The following is a 23,169-nucleotide window of genomic DNA, read 5'->3' as shown; positions in this document are numbered from 1 at the left end:
ATACTCAATTTGGGGTTTTCATTAGTTGTCAGTTATAAACATGAAAATTTAAAAGAAAAAAATATTTGAAATATGCCAGTCTGTGAGGAATGAATGTCTACATTATACAAGTTTCACTTTTTGAATGGAATTGCTGAAATAAATAAGATAAAAACTCTTTCATGATATTCTAATTTTATGACGAGTATATCCTCTTCTTGTGATAAAATTAAGGAAACAGCACAGTTCAGCTTAACTAAAACTTGATGTACTTGATATTAAATGGAAAATAATGCAAAGCTGCCAAGATTTGTTTTTCTTTTTGAACAGGAGTTTTCACTTGTTCTCCAATGACTGAATCAAGTCCTCCAACGGTGGATGAAAAATTAGAGGTGAATGTGCTGCTTCTGCCTTTCTGTACATATTTTTTCATTACCATTATGCAGAGATCCAAGTAATCAGAGGTCATTCTAGAGCCTGACTTTTTGTGACTTGGCACTTTACAAAGAAAACTAAATTAAATTGAATAAATAGATGAGTCTGACAGTCATTGTAGCACCACCTTAGCCGCCATTCGCCGCAGTGGAAAGTCCTAATGAGCTGGTATCTGTAACCTCATGATGACATGGAGCAACATGGATATCTGGACTGGTGATGTTAGACAGTAGTCCACAGTTACTGATGTGAAAATCTTATCTGGATATCTCAAAGTTATTCTGTTTTTCTTATTAGTTAGATATCTGTTTATTACTGTAAACTCTGCTTCGTCTGACAGAAACTGCTAATAATATTTGATATAGTTTGTTATGTCTAGTCTTTAGGCTGATTTGTCTGAGTTACTGACCGAATGATTTTTATTTTCTGCTCATTTTTAACAGTTTAACATATCACCATGAATAAACGTTACAAGAATGTAAATTTAACATAAACATCTAGTATACGTCTAATTTATGTTTTGTTTGTTATTATTATTGTCAATGTGGTTTATTTCTTGATGTCTGTGTGTGTCCTTTTTTATTTTTGAAGTGTATCTTTACTGCCATCTCTTGTACTGTTTTTGAATCTCCAATAAACCTAGCTGGTGAGACGGATGAAGGACCCGAACACGGTTGCCATGGTCACCGCCTGCCCCCTTGTGGAAAATCAGTAAAGCTAAATTTTGATCCAAAGCCCTGGTGAACTTATGTATTCCTTGCTCTTGTTGTACTTTCAAGTAGATTATTTTTATGTGTTTGTGTGTATTAATTTTATTAACACATTCTGTACATATTAAAAAGTAGCACAGACGTCCATCAATGACATTTCAAGCACTCGCTTCTCTCATGTATTGGACTCCTTCAGCAGGAGTTGGTGGACCACCATGTTCTTTTCTTCTCTTTTCCATGCTTTATCACTTCAAATCAACCCTCTTTTTTTCTGTTTTAAATTTTATGGAAGTAAAACTGTAAAGTCTTAAGAGGGTAGTAAATTAAAATGACACCCGATGGTTAATAGTGAGAATTTACTTTGGAAATAAAGACAACTGCACTGGTGAAAATGGAAATCTTCTGAGCACCCATGGCTAGCAGCAGCCCTGCTACCAGCCATATTATCACTTCTGTTAATGATGGATTGAGTTTTGCCAACAGACATTTTATTTTTTATATCTTACAGAATTTTTTTTTTATTTTTTACAGCTTTAAAATACAAAATGTAAAAGTAAACTTGGTGAGAAGATGACCAGCACTGACGAGGTGTGTCCAACATTTGGAGCTCAGCATCCATACGATGCCTCCAACATAACATCAGTAATGCTCTGTACACAGCTGTGTTCATGTTTGTTTTTTAAAGCTGCTTGACATCTGTCAGTTCTTTCTTTCCTTTACATATCAATCCATTTGATATATTTTTGGGTGGATTGGACGAAGTGGCTGTAACTGCTGTCTTCGAAGTGGGAAGTTGTTTGCAGATCACCTCTTCAAAATGCCATTGATAGCTTTAATTTCACCACTTGAGAGTGGAGAAAGATGGTAGCCTCTCAGCTCAGGTTTTCCTGCAAATAAAAAGACACGGATCACTGTCTGTTACATTAACATGACGTGTGAAGTAGCGATTTGGAGTTTAATCTCTTAACAAGGCCTATTATTTCTCCCCCCTGTCTGAAATGACAACCCACAAAAAATTAAGTATATCTTCACAATTACCAGGGGCCTCATTTATAAAGCTGGCATAGCTACAAAAATCAGCGTACACCATTTTAGTCAACTTCTGGGATTTATAAAAACCGAATGTGGCAGGAGAATGTTCCTGTTTCCAGGGCAACTCTGACCCTGGCGTACGCACAAAATCTAGAGAAACGGAAACGACGACACCAACGGTACAAAATAAAATCAAGGAAATGATGTGAAATGTGAGACATTCGTGCAAAATCAAATATTACCTTTCACACCACATGTTAGATATTAAAGCTATTTTTAAAAAAAATGAATAAAGAGGCACATTCGATATTAAACTCCTAAGAGCTTGTTTTCATGAAAAAAATAAAATAAAAACAAAAAAATAAAAGATCAGGATTCACAAGAGAAAGCGATATGTTATTAATAAGAACCTCAACCACTAAAATATGTTCTGTCATTGTGAAACAAATCTTACATGTTATAAAATACATTCAGCTAAATAAGGTGACAGTGTGCTGCCAACATGTGCCAGACAAATTAATAATAAATACTATTAAAATAACACAGTCAGGCTACAATTTCCCCACCTGTAGCTATTAAGAAAGGGTGGGTACTCTGAATTGCTGTCAGATCAGAGTACTCACCCAGAGCATCAACTTCAGCTGTTTAACTGATTTGTCAACATCTGGTGGCTTTATGAAAGATACTGAAGTGTGAGTCTTACAGCAGTATCACCCAAAGTAAACACCTGTTGATAAACTATATCCATTGATGTTTGTTTTATGAGTTTTTCTTCACTTACGGAACAACAGGAAGCAGAGAAGAGGAGCAGACACAACAATGTTCTTTTTATTTTCAAATCCATCCATAGTCAGAAGGCTCATATTTTCCATCTTGCCTCAAGACACCTCCATGTCCCACCATCATAACAGAGAAATGACGTGATGATGATGTACTGGGCTTGTGCTGTGCATGCATCAAATGCATTTAATAACTAAATTAGTTATTAGTATATATATATATATATATACACACACACACACATACACTTCTTGTTCTATACGATAACCTATGCTAGGCCGTTGAATGATAGTAACAGCAATATCATACAAAGTCTATAAATAGGATTTGTTTAAATTATAAATAGACCTCTTAATAAAATAATAGGTATCGGATTAGTACTCAGTATTGGCAGATACCTAAACTCCAGGTATCGGAATCAGGCAGAAAAAAATGGTTTTGGAACATCCCTAAATTGCACCCCTCTTTTCCTGGCCAGTGGCCCTGCCTGGTCCCCATCAAAACTTTTCTAGACTCGCCCCTGCATAGCAGAAATATAAATCCTTTCTACCACCTGTCAACTACTTTGTAAGAGTAGCTCTTCATACCTTGCAACTCATTGAGACGATTAACTTTTGCTTTCAGCGCTTTGTGAAGGTCATTTATCTCCTGATCCAGCTGCTCCTGGTCTAAACAAAAGAAAACAAGGTTCAAAAGAATTAAAAATCAGTTGTTAAACAAGTTTTTTTAAAAATATATATTTATATATAATAAAATATTTCTCCACAGCAGAAATGAATGCTTTCTAAATGTTTACCTTTCTGAATCATCTCTATTGTCTTGGATGTGGGAAATTTGATGAACATGTTCCCAAAGCAAACTTTCACTTTGTCTACAGGCGACAGCAAACATTATTTACAGCACAGAAACATCTCCAAACAGTCTGACTTTTACTTTCTCTCTCACCTGAGTCTGACATGTCATGTTTCAAGGCATTCAGAGCTTCTCTGTTCCTGTTTCTCTTTGTGTCCAGGTCCACGATCTGAAACACCCATACACCACATTAGTTCTTCCTGGTATCCAGCAGGTTATGTTGCAACATCTGATAACTAATCCAAAGACAAATTAATGTTAAGTTAACAGTTTAAACTGAAGTCAGCTTTAAACTGGCACTTCTTAGCGTGCACACAGATTGCCTGTTCTGTACACACTGGGATTCAGTCAGGTGCTGCTATCACATGGCCACCTTTAGTTCAACTTGTATAGCAGGCGCTTGAATTTAGATGAGGTTACAACTCTTCAGCTCAGCCGGCCCAGGTTCAAATCCTGGCTTTAGGCTGTATGTCAGCACCTGGTCAATAAAGGCCACTAGGTCCACAAAATTATTTTCATAAAGTACTGCAATTACTGGAATTTACTGGCCCCATGGGGAAATACAGTTGAAATGGACTTTTTTGCAACTTGCAGTGTAAAAAAAAAAAAAAAAACTGGCAGAGAACCATTAAACACAGAAGTCAGACTAATTTGGTGTTATACTGTGTTATTTAGCTCATTTTAATAGAAAATTAACAAAAATGCTTTTTCCTTAAAAATGTTTAACATCAGGAAAAACTGTACACTTAAACAGCATTATGTCCTGGCAGTGACACAGTGACCTTTTATCCACCCCAAAACTAGGTACAACCACACCTAAAATATCAGATATTTTAAAAGCAGTATTTTTAGCATCATGTTTGTGTGAGTTTAGTTATATTAGCCTGCCTCACTAATCACTTAAAGCTACATAACATGCAGCCGGTACTGACAAAGGTAGACTCGACAGTATGGATGTCCATGGATGTTTTTTTTTTTTTTTTTAATAACTATAAATATTTAGATTCAACGTTTAGATCAGGGGTCTGCAACCTTTTCAATCCAAAGAGCCATTTTTCCCTCAGCCCAGCTAAAAAAAACTCGTTTTAAACCGCAAATCTAAGGGAACCTTTTGAAAAAAGACAACTTATAATATTTGATAAAAATCTACTATAGGGAATTTTTCAGGAACCACATTTTTATTTCTATTTTTTGTTTTTAAAAATAAAATATAACATAAAACTTTAGCAAAAACAGGAAAGATAGACTTTCTCTTTTGGGATGTAGATATCTGTAGAAAATGATGGAGGGGGAAAAAAGCCCAGAAAACTTGATTAAAAAAATATATTATTGGTACTTTTAGTGTCATTATGTTGTGGAAATTTAATGCAAATATTTCAGGAAAAAAATGAAGAAAAAAATTGCCTTTGTTATTATATTTAAAAACATTAGTTAGTTATTTGGCATATTTTAGCCATGTATTAATAGCCATTGTGGAAGGCCCACAGAGTCACTTGCGGCTCCGGAGCCGCAGGATGCAGACCCCTGGTTTAATTGAATTAAAACGAAAACGTGATTTCAAATGGACCTTCTAACGCAAACTAGAGACAATAAAGTAGTCAAATGGTTCATTTGTTAAACGTCAGCAACGTTTTGTTCCGTTTTTTCGCAACAAAACTCCTGTTACAGTTACGTTTTTTCAGATGTAAAGAAAAAGATATGTTAGTCATATTTGTCACTGATCCATCAGCCAGCATAGAACATCAGCCTGAGATGTAGTTTTTTTAATGCTGTTGAAAACAGAGCAGGTTAACTAGTTTGTACTCATCGTTAGCTTGTTGTTAGCATTAGTTCTCCGGGAAGGTTTAAGTGAGCAGAAGCGGAAATGTTCTGTATAAAGTTAACAAGTTTCTACTAAAATCTGCAGTTGTGGTTACTTGATGTTTAGTGGTGAGAACATCCTCAGCTGCCTCTTCAACTTCTGTCAAATATTCCAAAACACGTTGGGGGACTGCGTCCATGTTGGTGGTGTGGCGCTGCCAAAATACGTCCGGTGAGAAACGGCGACCGGAAACGCACTGACCCACCTTTATTTTATTTTAAATCCTTTCTTTCTTTCTTTCTTTCTTTCTTTCTTTCTTTCTTTCTTTCTTTCTTTCTTTCTTTCTTTCTTTCTTTCTTTCTTTCTTTCTTTCTTTCTTTCTTTCTTTCTTTACAAAATATGTACAAACAAAACAAACCCACATTAAAAAAATAATATGCAGCTGTGAAGTGAAAAATACTAACAATTATTTGTATATTGTGTCACAACTAATGAGGTATATTTAACATTTTGTTTGTCACTTTATCTCAATTAATTCAATATTTTAGTTTCCCTCTGACATAAATAAAGTGCTTCTTATTCATTTAATTAATTAAAAGCAGTAATAATTGGTATTCATGCATTACAATGACTTATGCTTTTACTGTTATCTGTGTCCCATTATAAAGAAAAGCTCGGATTTCTGCCTGTCATTTCTCCTCATGATGTGTCCTACACCAACAGCTGTAGGAGTCAGCACCGTTATTGTCAATCTGCTGTACAGCGATGAGGAAAAGCCTGTGGTTGGAGACTCTGTTAAATGGTGCGAAAACGGCAGAGACGTAAAACATGTTGTCACAGATTGCTCTCATTTCTAATCAAAGTTTATACAACTGGAAAAAAAACTTCTTTACACCTATTGTTCCATACGTTCATATTCTGTCATGTTACTGTTTAGATCATCATCATCATCTTCAAACTTTATTACAGACTCGTAGTCCAAAACAACACACAACACAAAACAAAAATACAAAAAAAAAAAACTTACTTAGGGCAGGCCTTGATAAATGTACACCACACACCCTACAGAAGACATCTATACCAGTGTCTCCATAACTGAGACTGGTAGCGTGTAACACTGAGTCTTATATTAGTCAGGCACATTATGATAGAATTACAACAGTCATTGACACGACAAATAAATGTATACATCAAATTCCTTAAAACTGCCCGAAAGGTTTTAAGCCCTGATGACACAAACAACTGACTTGCACTCTCCCATCTCGGTTTCGTCAGTAAAAGTCTGAGACAATCATTATACGCCACATTCAATTTGCGCATGCTTGCTCTTTTATAATTTGACCACAGATGTGAAGTGTATAAAGGTGTACAGTAAGCTTTAAACAATGTCTTTTTCACCTCATCTGTACATGGACCAAACCTCCGGATGAGCATGTTAGCCTGTGCATACATCAGGCGACACTGTCTATAGATGTCCGCATCATCAGTCAGATCATCAGTAATAACATGACCTAGATATTTACATTTGTTACAAACAGACAGAGTATTCCCACATAATGTAAACTGGGGAAATGTCAACCCTTTATCATCTTTTGTTCTACTGATCATAATAACACTCTTACTGGCATTATAAATGATATCATGTTCCATGCCATACTCAATCATTCATTTAGAAATGATCCAAATCTCAGCACAAATGTTGTGCATATTCCGACGATATCCTCATGACTCTCACATGTCCCGAGAGAAGTCTACCCAGGGTTCTGTCCATCTTAGAAGAGGTTGGTTCATATTCTGGCTACAGACTAAACAAAACACAGGCCATTGTCTATAACTGTTATCCTTCTGAGATTATTTCCAGACCATGTAACTTTAAGTGGAGAAACACTACAATTAAATATCTAGGTGTCCATATTCCGAAAGACCTAACTTTCATTTATGACAACTATGCTCTAATCACAGCCGATATTAAAATAGATCTAAACAGGTGGTCACTGTTGCCAATGAGCATGTACAACAGAATGGAAGCAGTACAGATGAATATACTGCCTAGGTTACTCTTTCTCTTTCAATCACCGCTGGTGGAGATACCGCCTAGACAATTTAACATTTGGAACAGAATGATTTCATCCTTTATATGGGGAGGGAAAAGACCAATGATAAAGTATTACTTCCCAAAGACAGAGGGGAAGGGTCTGCCATGCCTCGAGGATTATTATAGAGCAGCATGAATATGGTATTTAATTTGCTGGTGTGACCCCACATACGAAGCCAAATGGAAGTCTACAGAACAAAACCTGATCAAGTTTCCTCTCCCTGTGTGGGGTTATATGGGTGGTGGTTGGAGTAGGTGGAGGGTGGGGGTCGATGTCGTGTGTACCGCTGGAACATCATGGTGTGTGCTGTCCCATGCCAGGTGGTTGTCTGTGGGGGCCTGGTCCTCCTAGGCATGGTGCGGGCCCTCTGCCTTTGGAGGGTGGGGGGCCGCCTCTGGGCTCCTGGGACCCTGGGCCCTTCACTCAGATGGTCGGTCCCTGGCAGGGCCAGTGGCTGCCAATCTTGGCAAACCAAGCCTGCGGGGAACTCTGGCTGGGGCTCTCCTTTGCCACCCTCTGGGTGGGGCTGGGTTGTCTTCGGGGTGGGGTAGCTTGGGTTAGTGCTCCAGGGCTGCTGCTAATGACCCGAGTCTCTGGGCTGCTCTGGTCTGCCTCTGACCTCCGTAGAGGCGTGGTCGCATTTGCATGATCTCACTCACCACTCTTCATCACTGATCACTCCTCTTCCTCATCCTCTGCATGCAGACAGTCACTGAGGTGTCCAGTGGGTTTATTTACTAAGAGCTACTTTCTCTGCCCCCCCCCCCCCCCTTTGAGTCAGTATCTGGTCGTTGTTGTGCTACTTTTGTGACATGTCTTCTTGATTTGGTTGTTATTTAAGAACTCTTAATCCCTGGCAGCTCTGTTTTTTCTGTTAAAGTTGTAGGAAATTTTCTGGTGTGTTCATGTACAGGTGTAATAGTTTGTTGTCTGGTGATGGTGTGGATTGAAGGGTCGTTGCCTCTTTCTGTGGTGTTTTTGTCTCCTCATTCTTCTTTCCCTTTTGCCTCTTCTGCTGTCTTCCTTCTTTTTCTGTCCCCTCCGGTCAGCTCCAGCAAGATTATATAGATTCCATGATTCAAAGTAAATAAATAAAGAAATTAATTAGATTATCAAGAGGAGCCTTACCCATAAGCCTCCCCCTGGCAGAGCAAATTTGTTCAGCACAACACAGCAACCAGACTATCATTCTGCTACCATAATGCTGGAAATGTTTCCTCTCCCTTCATTAATAGGAGATATAAACCTTTTAAATAATTATCTGACTATACTCCCTCCCTGGATGACAGTTCTGCTGAACATGAGGAAAAAAATACTTAAGGACAGGCAAAGTGAACAAAACGCACAAACACAAATTTTCAGATACCTCCAATTGAGACCTTATTACAATAATAATATTAGGGAGACAACAGAGAAAAGACTACACATGATCGAAATATTTGTAGAGGTACACAAGGGTAAAAATAGATGGGAAAAGGAGGCTAATGTAAAGATAACTTGGGAAGACTAGCTTAACATCTGTAAAACACAGTCATCCACTTCAAGCTCTGGTATGTGGAGAGAGTTTGCATGGAAAATTATCCTGAGATTCTTTATTACCCCAAAGATTAAAGGGTCCCAAACCAACAGACCTGAGCTCAGTCACTGCTAGAGGTTGTGTGGCAATACATCCTTTTTCATATTTTCTGGGACTGTCCTATGTTGTCACTGTTTTGTGGAAATGTGATTAAAGAGATCAGTTCAGTTGTAGGTTTGGATAAAAACTGCTCCTTCAACTTCATATATTTGGGGAATTTGCAAACTAACATGAAAAAACAAGACAGATATTTTATGCAAATTTTATTAGTTGTCTGCTATTGTTGTTGTCATTATATGTTAGTTTTATACCTGTTCTTAAAAACAATAAAAAAAAGAAAGTTAAAAAAAAAAGAAATGTTTCAAATCTACTGAACACATCATGTCTCAATTCTCACTTTCCACTTGACTCAGTGTGACGGCTGATTTCTTTCACATCCTCGTTCAGCTCCGTACTGACTTTTCTTTACTGTGTTTCAGATTCAGATCATGTTTAATATGAATACACCTGAGCGAAGCTCTAAATTAACACCTGGCAAGACGCCAAATACAGATTAAACTTCAGTTTGGCCGGTAGAAATAAAAACTTACGGCCACTGTGGCAGCTGATTCTTTAACAATGCATCTTAGAGGTGAACAAGAAGAGCCGACTCCCGTCAAAGAGAACTGTTCAGTAGGCAGAGGTGGGGTTTATAACTTCACACCGCCAATCACATTGTAGGACGATTTGGATCATACCATTATGTAAAAGAAGGAAGGGGGCAGGCGCTGCAAAGACAGTGTAGAGCAGGGCTTCTCATTTCAGTCCTACCAGGGTCTCTGTCTCTTTACTTGAAGTATGTCAGACTTTGGCCTTGACTTGATTAGTTTGCTGTGGTTCTGTGTTCAGTTCATTTAAAGGTTTAATTTAATAACAATCCAACCCAACAATAGTATTTAGTTTTTAAAAATAAAGGCTTTTATAAAAAAAAGAAACTTGCTTAACAAAACAAAAACACTTCACAGTTTCTATTTTTGGCTAAAATAGAAGCTCAGAGTGAAACTAAATCGATTGTTTGCAAGTCGATGTTTCTAAGGGTGCTGAATCTTTGGAACGAGCTGAACCTCCACCACGTTGATGAATGAAGCAAATCACTTCCTTCTAACACTGTTCCACGATGCATCATACATCCATTAGCTGCCAGCTGAGCAAATGTGATTTATAAGCTACAGTCGGCACAAAGTGCAGCTGAATGAGGAAGAAAGTTAAAATGAAGTGACGTGTAGAAGATAAACAGAAATGTGGTGGTTGGATGGTGTAAATAACTAGTCTGGTTAGTAACTAGTAAGTTACTTTGTTCCTTGCTGGGAAGGAGAACGCTGAGGATGTTGTTCTTTTTGTTCAGCATTTTCATAAAAAGTATCAATAAAAACAATTTGAAGAAACATGTATGATTGAACACATTCATCTGCACTGATAATCTGGATTATTTTCTCTCTCCAAATAATTGGCCTATGGAAATTCTGACTGACGCTAACTTTAAGAATCTATTAGCCACACTGGCCGGTGATTAGAAGAGCAAACATAGAGCCCTGCACGAGTATCTGAAAGAATATTTCTCTGTTGGACTCATCCTGACCCGTCTCTGGACTCACTTTGCTTCCACAGAAGCCTGGAGAATAGGAGATGCAGACATCATCCACACCGTCATCGACTTCCTGTCATACCTCAAACTTAAAGGTAGGTTTCTGATGAACATTTGCTTAAGAGGAAATTAGCTTTTTACACACTTTTAAAAAAACCAATATAAAAATTTCTTATTAAGGACTTTTTTTCAACCTTTTAAACACTGAAATCTCAACTCTCTGTTTCAACTGATATTTGACTTAGATTTTAGATTCATAACACTCATCAATATTGTAGTGTGTTAAATACACTGATTTACCTTTATGTTAAGTTTATTAGAGTGGAATTTATTATTTAAATGATAAACTTCCATATAGTGGAGGAATCATCTCCATGGTGATGAGCACTGGAGGCTGATAGCATGTTGGTGTGTGTGTGATGTTTGGATGGTGTTGACAGTGTTTGTGTGTTTCAGAGATGGGAGCCTTGGACAGCCTGCCTCCCTCTGTCACATCAGACGAACTGACCTCTCCCTAACGTGTCCGTTTCCTCTCCGTTCACCTCCCTCTGTGTTTCTAATATCTGAGCTCCTGCTGCCCTGAATGTCAATGACTGTATCTCCACTGATGCTTCGATTTTGTCACAATAAAAAGATCAGATATTCCCGTTCCCGGTGTGTAAATACATCTTTTGTCCTCTGAAGGCCAGTAAACATCTGCTGACTGCTTATGGATGTAAGTCATGAGGACTTCTGTTGTCTTCTCTCATCTTGTTGTTGTCAGATGGCAGATAATGGAGTGAAATAAACAAACGGCACCAGACTCACTGGGAAACTGGAGATTATTTATTCCCATCACAATCACATTTATTGTATTCATGCTGTCATTGTCAAAGTCAAATTTATTTCTATAGCACAATTTAAAGAACAAATATGTCCAAAGTGCTTTACAGATGTGTGTAAAAAGAAAAGGCCCTACAAAATTAAACCTAGAAGCAAAACGTGTACAACGAAATGACTAAAACAGATTAAAACAAAGAGACACCACAACAAAAACATAAAAGCCTGCGGACACTCAAACTTAAAGTAAAAGTGAACTCTGTGCACTCTGTCCTCTGATGGAAATGGGATCACTTGTGCACACGCGCATGTCTGTGTGTGTGCTCACTGCCGTGGACACAGACAGCAGGTGCAGCTATGACAAGCTGTCATGTAAATCAGATAAATAGCATCAGAGTGTACTTACTGGTAAAAGAAAGAGAAAAAACATAGTATAAGCCTGTTGTAGAGGAAAATTACTTAAAATGACCATATTGGGTTTATTTTGAAGTATGTACGTAGTGGCATCAATTCCTGTTGTTGTTGCGTCCGCGGTGTCAGCGTTGGCTACTAATGTAAGTAGTAATACGCTGTAAAATACTTTACATGTGTATGTAATCCACACTGGCAAATGAAAACATCTGAACTTGACATTATCTCGGCAAGAGAAGATGATTTTGGACGGAGACAACAGAGGAAAACAGCTGTGTTTGCTAAGATCTCGCAGAGTCTCGGTAAGTAACGCGAGAGTAACGTAACCTTACTGGGAAAAAGACAAAAAATTGATCTGCAAGTTTTATGAATCGATATTGGATTTATTAAATTTTAATTGAATCAAATCGATTTATCAATTTATTAAACCCAGCCCTATACTGAACTCATTCCTTAGACAACATTGCATATTATATGTGTTTTTTAGTATTTAGTGTGATGAATGCAGTTGGATAAAAACTGTTTTTGAATCTGTTTGGCCTGGTTTTTATTGTTCTGCAATGTCTGCATGATGGCAATAGTTCAAATAGAGAGTCCAGGGTGTGAATTGTCCTTAATGACAGTCTGTGCTCTTTTAAGGCTACAGGAACTGTATAGTTCTTCTAGTGTTTGGAGAGCGCAGCCCACGATCTTTTGAGCCATTTTATTTTCCCTCTGGAGCACTTTCCTCTGAGCTACTGGCAGCTGCTTTATCACACACAAATACAATACAATAAGATGCTCTCAATGGAGCTTGATAGAAGGATACCAGCAGTCTGCCGAATTTGTGATATGACCCCGTACCAGGTATTTGAAGTACTTCATCACTACTGGGGTGAGTGTGACTGGCCGGTAGTCATTGACACTGGTGATGTGGGGTTTCTTGGGCATTGGGACCATGGTGGAGGATTTCAGGCAAGGAGGGGCCTCAGGGTGGTGTACAACTGCATCTGGTAGCATCACCTCGAAGCGGGCAAAGAAGAGGTTCAGTTCCTCTGCCAACAACACGTCACCTTTAGCAGCTACAGTTAGTCCTGTAGTCGGTGAGTTGCTGAACTCCCTGCTACACCTGCCTGCTGTCATTGCTGTCCAGATGGTCCTCAGTCCTCCTCTTGTAGTCCAACTTGGCCTTCCTGATGCCTCTCTTCAAGCTGGCTTGGGCCGTGCTGTAGAGAGCTCTCTCACCAGACCTAAAGTCAGTGCTCGTTTCCTTCAGCAGCTGCTGGACCTCCAGATTCTTCCAGGGCTTCCAGTTAAGGTAGACCCGGGTGCGTCTGTTTACCGTTACAGTGTCAGTGCCGTATTTTATGTAACATAAAATGCTGTGAGTGAACACCACGAGATCTGGTTGTTCAAAAATATTCCTGTTGGTCCTCCTAAAGCTGTCCTGTATGTGTAGAGAGGCCCCATCAGGCCAGGTTTTCAGTTTTTGTGGTGGTAAGAGCAGTTTTCCTGAGGGGGGCATATGCAGGGATTAAAATCAGGGACAAATGGTCAGACTGGCCCAGGTGTGGAAGTGGTTTAGCCCTATAACCCTTCTTGATGTTAGAATAGACCTTGTCCAGTATATTCACTCTTCTAGTGGCACACTTAGCATGCTGGTGGAATATTGGGATTACTGTCTCTGGGTTGAGTCTGGGTTGCATCACCACAAAAGCCTGATCCCGTCTCTGCTTTAACCAAGACCTTAGCTGAACTAAGAACACATGACTGGATGATCTCAGAGATCTTTTGGGTTTATAAAAACTGAGCAGATTGGATAAACAACTGGGTGTTGCACCATTTAAAACTTTAAAAGTAAGTAAAAGAAAAATCCCAGCATCAGTGTGAAAATGGACAGGTAGCCAGTGTAAACCTGTTAAAACCGGAGTGATGAGTTCATGCCTTCTGTGCAGTTAGTCCAGTCTACAGGTGATGAAGGTGTGAATGCCGCATTGCCTCTTTTTATGTCTGTTTCTGAGAGTAAACATTTTCATGATCTCCTCTCCTCCAGCATCACCATGTTTACTGTTGTATAAAACAGATGTTGGAACTTAGAGGTGAACTCTGAACTCTACACTGCCCCCTGGTGGACGTGTTACCTAACAGCCACACATTCAGGATGTGTGAGAGTGTGACAGTGATGTTTGAAACAAACATACCTATTAACGTACGTAAAGGTACAAACTCCACTACTGAAGCCATCTGCTTCTCTAGTTTGAAAGCACTATCTTAAGCCACTCCAAGATTTCTGTCATTTGGAGAATGCTGAGAGGAAAGAGGGCCAAGTGTGTCTGTTAGGTGATCCTAAGGTGAATGATCACCAAATACAACAACTTTGGTTTTGTTTCCATTTAGGCTACAAATGTCGTCTGTTAACCAGATTTTGACTTTGTTTAAAGAGTTAAACAGGCTGCAATGGGACAGTAACATCAGATTTAAAAGGATTTAAACAAATTTGGATGTAATCTGTGTAACAATGAAAGGAAATGTTGTACTTTCTAAAAACTTATTCCAGAGGCAATGGGACCCAAAATGGACCCATGGATGTACACCACAGGAATTTGGGGGCTGAAGAAGAGAATTCCACAATGGTGACATTAAAAAAAACCTTTCAGACAAATAAGGTTTAAACAAAGATAAAATAGTGTCTAGAAGAACAACATGTTCAAGTCTGGATAAAAACATTTTGTAGTCGACTGTTAAATCCACTCTGTAAAAACCGACAGCCCCATTAGGTCATATGGACGTATTTTATTACTTAAACTCCACCTTTTATGATGAGTATTGAGTAATGTGTACTTTCAAAACTCTGGTTTGAGTTTTGCTTTTTGCTTTAATAGAACACATTTACCTTAAATGGAGTAAACAAATGAATTACAAGTTCCATATTCTGATAATAAACTTTAAAATAGAATCTTGAGAGAAACACTATAATAGATTATTTCCCTCTGCAGGTGTGAAGCAAATCTCCTGCTTTAGATTTGTTTTAGCCCAAATGTGAAAACTTTTAGATTTTTCAGCCACATTAAAAAATGAAGACAGATTTAAAGACAGTAAAATTCCACAAACTGATGAAACTCAGTTATTCTGGTCTCTCTTTCCTGATGATACTTGTGGAATGAGCACAAAAGCTTTAACAATTCAAAGTCACAGAAAGTTTTATTTTCATTTCATTACATTTCAAAATTTATTTCAAACATGTTCTTTTATTTACAATATTTACAATATTTACATCTTCCCGTTTCATGTGTGACAAGTAGGCAGAAATATAAACTTTTATCACCCATTTCTACAACACTAACACACACAACTCTATCACACAACTCAAATTTCCTACTTCATAATGAAAAATGTACACGCTCCCCTCCCTCCCTCCCTCCCTCTGTTATGACCCGACTCAGGGGTATGGAAGGGCGTAACAAAGAATACGGTGTGGACAGGTGGTAAGTTACAATGAAAGCACATTTATTTACAGTTTCCGTGAGAAGTGATGGACAACCTGTAAAACAAAATAAAGATAAGCTGGGGTTAGCGGACCTGCAGAAAGAAACAAAACAAAACCTATACCAAACACTCACCGAGTGCACACAAAGACACGACCGCAACTCGGTGAGGAAACTAAAACCAAACAAAAGCAGCAGGCCCATAAACTAAAGTGACCGTCGTCACAACACAATAAAACACTAACCTAGCCCAGCACTAAAACAATCACCACAAAGTAAACTTAACACAACTAAACACTTAAAGCACCCATTGTGGAAAGGGGAGGTAGTCGCGACACACACACACCCGGTGCACAACATGAGGGGGAGAGCGGCCGAAGCCATTCTGGCTTCTCCCCCTCCAGACCTGCCTCGCTGCAGCCTTTTCAGCCTGAGCTTCCTCATGAGCTGCAGCCTGACTGGTCCAGAGGAATGCCAGTCACAAAGGGGCGGGGACAAAGACGCTGGCCTTAGCCACTCCGGGCAGCGCTCTGCAGCCCCTAATTAAAACGGCCACAGCTGTCCACGACAAGCAGGGGCCGTAACACCCTCCTCCCAAGAAAACATAAATAATTAAACAAATTAAACAATCAGTCCAGAGAAAAGGCCCCGTGGAAGAGCACTCCCAGTCAGAGGAACGATGAGGTGGTGTGGAGGTGGAGGAAGGAATCCGGAATAATGTGAGGCACAGACGATGAATGGTTCTTGGTCAGAGTCCACTTGATCTGGGTCACTGAAATCCAACTGGGTCTGGAGGAAAAGCAGAGAATGACACGGTTTCAGAAAACAAAGGCTTCATTTGGGTTGAGAATACTGGATCAGTCCTGTTTAAAAAAAAACTTCACATCAACATCAACTAGAAGACAGACAAGGATTTTTTTCCAGGAGGTGGAGGTTCAATCTGCAGAAGACGTGTTTTACATTGTAAGTTGGAAAGTGCTTGAAGAGATGGAGGTTTTTATTATCTGAAGGTGTGTGCAGGTGGAGACTGAAGGAGAATTTTACCTGGAGGTTGATGGCAGAAGGTGGAGAGGTTCCTCTGCAGATGGATCACCGTGGTTACAGATGGAGATGGTAACGGGCTGCAGGTGGAAACCTGAAAAACAATGTGGTAAAAGAAAGAACTAAATTCAGCTGGAGAACTTCACTCCTTTAAATATCAACACTTCATCTGTTTAACTTCAGTCTTTGACACAATGCTTTCTTCAGTCAGGACATCTCAGGCACCAGGAAACCCCGGCACCAGGAAAGGAAAAGAATTATACAATTTTATCATGTGAGACAACTGAAGATGAGAAATGATTTGATAAATAAAGAAAAGTTAACATGATGTTTGTCCATCACAGGGATGGAAGGTGGATTCTTACCTTGGGGGACAGTACTGTGTAAAAGTCTGGAGCCACTCCAGATAAAAAAAAAACCCCAAACAAAACCAAAAGAAGCAGAAAAAGGTCAGAAAAAGAAGCAGAGATTTGCTGAAACACCTTGGCTGCTTTTTGTTCTGTCTGAGTCATGTTGGGTCATTCCTGCCACATGTGGAATGACAATATTCTTCCTCCTGTTCTTTCTGTCTTCTCTGTGTTTTACCAGAAGTTTTAGCTGATTTGATGAAACCTCCATTTGGATATGAACTGGTTTAAATGGCTTACTTGATGTGCTTTTATTCCTTAAGTTTTCCCTCCATCCTCAACGGACAGTTTGTCTTTTTAGTGGGTGGTGTGAGTAAAAACCCAGATCCTGGTCTACGTCCATAAAAGTCGTCTTTTATGGACTGTGTTCACATTGAGGAGGTTGGAAGCCTCAACACTGGAATTTACCAGAAACCCACACAGACCAGTATCCGCTGTCTGACCAACACCACCCACTGGAACACCAGCTGTCCGTCATCAGAACCTCACACCATGTGGCTGAAAAAGTTCCTATGAGGAAAAACTTAAAGAACAAAAACACATTAAGGAAGCACTTCAAACCTGTTTATATCCAAACTGGAATTTCATTAAATCAGCTAAAAAACTGGAACAACACAAAACGGAGAAGACAGAAATAACGGGAGGAAGAATATTGTCCTTCATATGTGGCAGCAGAAACTCAGAAGGATCTTCTCCCAACACGACATCCTGGCTTAGTTCAAACCAAACATCACCCTCAGACAGAGGCTGCTGATTCAGAGGTCAGCGTTAAGAGACAAACACACACATAACGATATGAACAAACAAACAATAATATAAACAAACACATTCCTCCATAACCACTCAGGTCCACAAACAAGTTATAAAGCAGCCAATGTAAAAAGAAAACTTTCAGACCATCAGAAAGCCCGGAGAACAGATGGTGGAGGAAAGTAGAAAAAGCTGCAGGTTTAAAAGCTTCCAGGAAAAGTTGAACTTGTCTTGAGCAACAGAAACTACTGTTCAGGACAAGGTCAACGTTGGAGACAAAAGCAAAGAAAGGAGTGGCACGAGACTTCTACACAGTACTGTTGTTGGAGGAAGAAGCTGCTGGTGCCTGCAGATGGAGTTGGTTCTTCTTCAAGTCTGTAAGAGCAGAAAAACAGGCTGTCAATAAGCTGTAGATGGAAGATGACGTCATCTAAGCTACACAGAGAGGTGGAGAATGAACTACATACAGTAAAGAGACAGATGGAAGACGGTGGATTTTACCTGAGGGTGGATGTAGAGCCACAGGTGGAGATGGACAAAGACTTCTCACTGGCTGAGAGGAAACACTGTAGGTGGAGATGGAGACCTCATTAGAGCCGATAGTAGAGGCTGCAGGTGGAGACGAGGTGGATGTTAAAACAAGCCGATGTTGTTGGCTGCAGGTGGAGAGGAGGTGGATGTTGACACAAGCCGATGTTGTTGGCTGCAGGTGGAGACGAGGTGGATGTTGACACAAGCCGATGTTGTTGGCTGCAGGTGGAGACGAGGTGGATGTTAAAACAAGCCGATGTTGTTGGCTGCAGGTGGAGAAATCAGGTGGATTTTAACACAAGCCGATGTTGTTGGCTGTAGGTGGAGACGAGGTGGATGTTAAAACAAGCCGATGTTGTTGGCTGCAGGTGGAGACGAGGTGGATGTTAAAACAAGCCGATGTTGTTGGCTGTAGGTGGAGACGAGGTGGATGTTGACACAAGCCGGTGTTGTTGGCTGTAGGTGGAGACGAGGTGGATGGTAAAACAAGCCGATGTTGTTGGCTGTGGGCGGAGACTTGAGGTGGATGTTGACACAAGCCGATGTTGTTGGCTGCAGGTGGAGACGAGGTGGATGTTAAAACAAGCCGATGTTGTTGGCTGTAGGTGGAGACGAGGTGGATGTTGACACAAGCCGATGTTATTGGCTGCAGGTGGAGCTGTAAGGTGGATGTTCTACAGTTGGATGGTCAACACTGTAGAGCAACAAAAACAAGAGAAAAACAAACATTAAACCTTAAATGGAACTATTTACACGGAACTATAAACAGAACTATATACAAAAGTTAATCAGAAATTTAAATAAAAAATGGATGAAGTGGCTCTGAGGAGGATTTCAGTCTGTTGGTCCCAGAACTTCTGGTCTACGTTCTGGGACCACGGCCACTCGTCTGCCTACAAGAGAGAAGAAACATCAATGATTAAACAGTTTCAGTGAATTTTAAATGTTATGATCAATCATTTGATTGACAATCAAGTTAATAAATTACACATTAGCTTCATCAAGGACGTCAACTTTTAGTTTTGTCTTAAAAACAAAGTGTGTCAGCATTTCGTCCCCAGACAGACAGAAAGCGGGATGAAAACTAAAAGCCCTGCCACCCATTCTAGTTCAAGACATTTTCTGTACCGCAAGTCTGTCAGTGTTTTGGGAACGACTGGAAATAAGAAACAATCAGATGTTTTTAAAAGTGCTATATAAATAAAAATGGCATGGCATGGTAAATGAAAGATAGCTGCTCTAGAGACGTGTTTGATGTGAGAACTAAAGGACTAATCCTGGTCAAGAATGACTCCAAGATTCCTGCCATTCAGAGGAACTAACTGACTGGCTACCTTTAAGGATTTAAGGGCCAAAAAATCAGTATAATGCTGAATGGGTGGACTCTGTCTGGGCTCGGGGTGGTGAACTAGTGGAGGACCTAGCAGGATCCACCAGGAGGCGGGGCTTACCTCAGACATCAGAGGCAGGTGCTGCAGACCCTCCCTCAGGCTGAGAAGAGGAAGCTGCAACACAAATACACAAAAGCACCATCAGCCTTCTGAGACAACTTCAAGAAAGATTTTAATTCTAACCCTGACTGTGATCTTCATCTTAAAGTTTTATTCAGCTGATTTCTTCAACGTGTGTCTCTGTTGTTCAACAATAACGTTTTAACAATGTGGGACCTTTGGACCTATGGGACACATGCTGTGAAGTCTTGTGTTACCTCCAGAGCTGCTAGGAGCTGTGCTCCCCTGGCGCCTCCTCTTCCTCTTCTGGCCCTAAAAGTGAAAAAGACACATTTGATTTTTCCTCTGATACCAGCTGATAGAAACTCTTTGCTGTCACCGTTTCATCAGCGTCAGTGCAGTGAGGTGATCATGTCTGAGCACAGCGTACGTACGTAGTTGTCGCTGCTGGACCACTGGGGGTGCTGCTGCTCATGGCGGCGCCTCGCTGCGTCGGCCTCCTGGTAGTACTTGGCCTGCTGCTCGGTGGACAAGGACTTCCACTGTGGACAGACCACAAAATACTGTCAGCCTCTCAGATCAGAAACCAGCATCAACACAGGATGCTTAGCGGATCAAGTTTACTTACTCTCTCCCCCAAGATGGTGTTCACCGCCGCGCTCCCGGTGTGGCCAAGCTCAGCCACCACACTCGCCCTCTGCTCCTTCAGAAAGAGCATGAAGGCGTTGGGTGGCTTCTTCACGTATGGCGGCTCGCTGTCGTCATCTCGCTTCCTCTTCCTGCAGCCACAAAACAGAATAAAAAACAGTCAGAGGAGAACTCGTGTTTCCATTGTGACTCACAGTAAGGAAAAAAGTACTTTACACCTTAAAATCCTTCAGGTTTCGCTTACAATGAGTTTTTATGGATAAAAGACTTGTTGTGGACCAACTATTTTACTGGACTACTTTTACTGGACCCTTGTGGATGTAACAGGACCCCTTTTGTTACAGCATCATTTGCTACTGGAGAACAGCATGGCTTCACAGATAAATTGCATTAGTGACTGGTCGAAAATAAACGTATAAAATGAATCTGTTGTTATGATTTTAGCCTGGAATGGTATACATCATTCCAATCTCAAGAATCCTAACTTTCCATGGGACACAGATATTGAGGCAACAAAGCAGAAACCTGGTCCACTGGCACAGATCAGGAGAGAAGAAAAGAAGATCTGGAGTGAAAGCATCCACTGAAAACTTACTGTGAGCAGCAGGCGCTCTGGGTGGTTGCAGCGGGGCGGGGGTGGTGCACCGGCATCCTGCAGAGACAGACACACACACATTTAACAGCAGGAAGACAGTGTGGACATACAAACAGAGGCTCAGCTGCTGGTGTTAAACATTGATCAGGATTTGTCTTTTACTTACAGGTATCCAGGAGGGACCACTAGCTGCCCATTAACGAGCCAGAGAACTGGCAGAGAGTTCACCTGTAGACACAAACACACAGAACAGATGTGAAACAAGCTGCTGTGGTGACGTCCACCCACCAGCTCACACACACATACACACTTTCATCCATTTTAGGAAAGAGTGGGAACGGGAGACATGTTCACCTGTTTGATCGGATTCATCTAACCAGCTACTAGATGATTCTTTATCACCAAAACTGTTTAAATTATTCATCTTTTTAAATAAACCATGTTTTTTTACCTTAGTGTTATTTTTGTCACTTTTCCGACTTCATTCGTTTATTGCTTGATGCTCTACAAGTTTGTTTTTTCTTAAATTATTGTTTTAGTTTCAAGTTGATTTATTGAATTTAATTTGATCTGTTGCTACATTTAACACTTTGTTACACCTGACCTCTGAGCTCTTACAAACCAGATTTATTCATTTATTTTTATCAATTTAGCTCCAATTGTTGTGAAATCTTCATCATTGATCAGCATCTTTATGGATAAAGTAGAATGAACATCTGTCCGTTCCCTCCACTCTCACCTGTTCCTCACTGTCAGCACCTACCTGACCGGTCAGGTGAGCCGGCTGCAGGATGATGGGAGCAGGGTTGGCTGGACCCAGCACTGCAGAGAGACCAGGAGGAGGAGGTGGTGGAGCAGGAGAAGGAAGAGGGGAGATGAAAGAGGAAATGGTAGAAGGAGGAGGAGGGTAAAATAAAGAAGGAGGAGGAGGAGGAGGGGGAGAGATAAAAGAGGAAATAGTAGAAGAGTGAGTAGGATAAGATAAAGGAGGAAAAGGAGCAAGAGGAGGAGAAGGAGGAGGGGGAGACAGAGGACGAGGAAGAGGAGAAAGAGGAGGGGGAGAAGGAGGAGGAGGAAGAGGAGAAACAGTAAGAAGAGAAGGAGGAGAAAGAGGAGGAGAAGAAGGGGAAGCAGGAAAAGGAGAAAGAGGAAGAGAACAGATAAAAGAAGAAACACTAGAAGGGGGAGAAGGGCAAGATAAAGGAGAAACAGAAGGAGAAGGAATAGGAGGAGAAAGATGAGGAGGAGGAGAAAGAGGAGGAGGAGAAGGGGAAGCAGGAAAAGGAGAAAGAGGAAGAGAACAGATAAAAGAAGAAACACTAGAAGGAGGAGAAGGGCAAGATAAAGGAGAAACAGAAGGAGAAGGAATAGGAGGAGAAAGATGAGGAGGAGGAGAAAGAGGAGGAGGAGAAGGGATCAGAGGAGGAGAGGGAGGATGAAGCAGAGATGGAGGAGGTCTGGTGTCCACCACCTCGAGCCCGACAGACCGCGAATACGCTTCGAGGATTTCCTGTGACACAAGATGACATGTTGCTGCAGTTGGTCCTTTAATGTCTCACAGAAATCATTAAGCAGAAACTAAAGCAGGAAACACATCACACACACTCTCACTGCAGATTCATCACACTGACTGCAGACACAAACACATCACACACACTCTCACTGCAGATTCATCACACTGACTGCAGACACAAACACATCACACACACTCTCACTGCAGATTCATCACACTGACTGCAGACACAAACACATCACACACACTCTCACTGCAGATTCATCACACTGACTGCAGACACAAACACATCACAAACACTCTCACTGCAGATTCATCACACTGACTGCACACAAACACATCACACACACTCTCACTGCAGATTCATCACACTGACTGCAGACACAAACACATCACACACACTCTCACTGCAGATTCATCACACTGACTGCAGACACAAACACATCACACACACTCTCACTGCAGATTCATCACACTGACTGCAGACACAAACACATCACACACCTGATGCATTTTAGGATTCACCTCTTTAAAAACTACATCAGTCACCTGGACAAGGTCACTTCCACAGAAAAGGAGTTCAGAGCAGAGGAAACGACCGACTTAACTACATACTTTTACATTCCTGCAGAGCAACATGTACAAACGCTGCAA

At 40.5% G+C, this 23,169-nt stretch overlaps 2 protein-coding genes across 2 annotated transcripts; both read right to left on the bottom strand.

Moving 5' to 3' along the window:
• Window positions 1-1,234: 1,234 nt before the first annotated feature.
• pdrg1 (p53 and DNA-damage regulated 1) lies at window positions 1,235-5,819 on the bottom strand. The gene is made up of 5 exons (XM_041996398.1): window positions 5,705-5,819; window positions 3,882-3,957; window positions 3,733-3,807; window positions 3,524-3,604; window positions 1,235-2,011 (listed from the first exon to the last, which is right to left on the bottom strand). The coding sequence occupies exons 1-5, from the start codon at window positions 5,786-5,788 to the stop codon at window positions 1,929-1,931; spliced, it is 399 nt and encodes a 132-aa protein (XP_041852332.1). The 5' UTR covers window positions 5,789-5,819; the 3' UTR covers window positions 1,235-1,928.
• LOC121647182 (transcription factor 7-like 1) lies at window positions 3,326-21,849 on the bottom strand. Its single transcript, XM_041996394.1, has 9 exons — window positions 21,766-21,849; window positions 21,169-21,230; window positions 21,003-21,059; window positions 20,388-20,538; window positions 20,194-20,301; window positions 20,017-20,071; window positions 19,760-19,813; window positions 18,937-19,201; window positions 3,326-3,339 (listed from the first exon to the last, which is right to left on the bottom strand). Exons 3-7 carry the CDS (start codon window positions 21,056-21,058, stop codon window positions 19,761-19,763), a joined length of 423 nt encoding a protein of 140 aa, XP_041852328.1. The 5' UTR covers window position 21,059; window positions 21,169-21,230; window positions 21,766-21,849; the 3' UTR covers window positions 3,326-3,339; window positions 18,937-19,201; window position 19,760.
• Window positions 21,850-23,169: the final 1,320 nt, after the last annotated feature.

This window comes from Melanotaenia boesemani, chromosome 10, assembly GCF_017639745.1.
Source record: "Melanotaenia boesemani isolate fMelBoe1 chromosome 10, fMelBoe1.pri, whole genome shotgun sequence".
Lineage (NCBI taxonomy): Eukaryota > Metazoa > Chordata > Actinopteri > Atheriniformes > Melanotaeniidae > Melanotaenia > Melanotaenia boesemani.
This window is presented reverse-complemented; position numbering and strand designations above follow the sequence as displayed.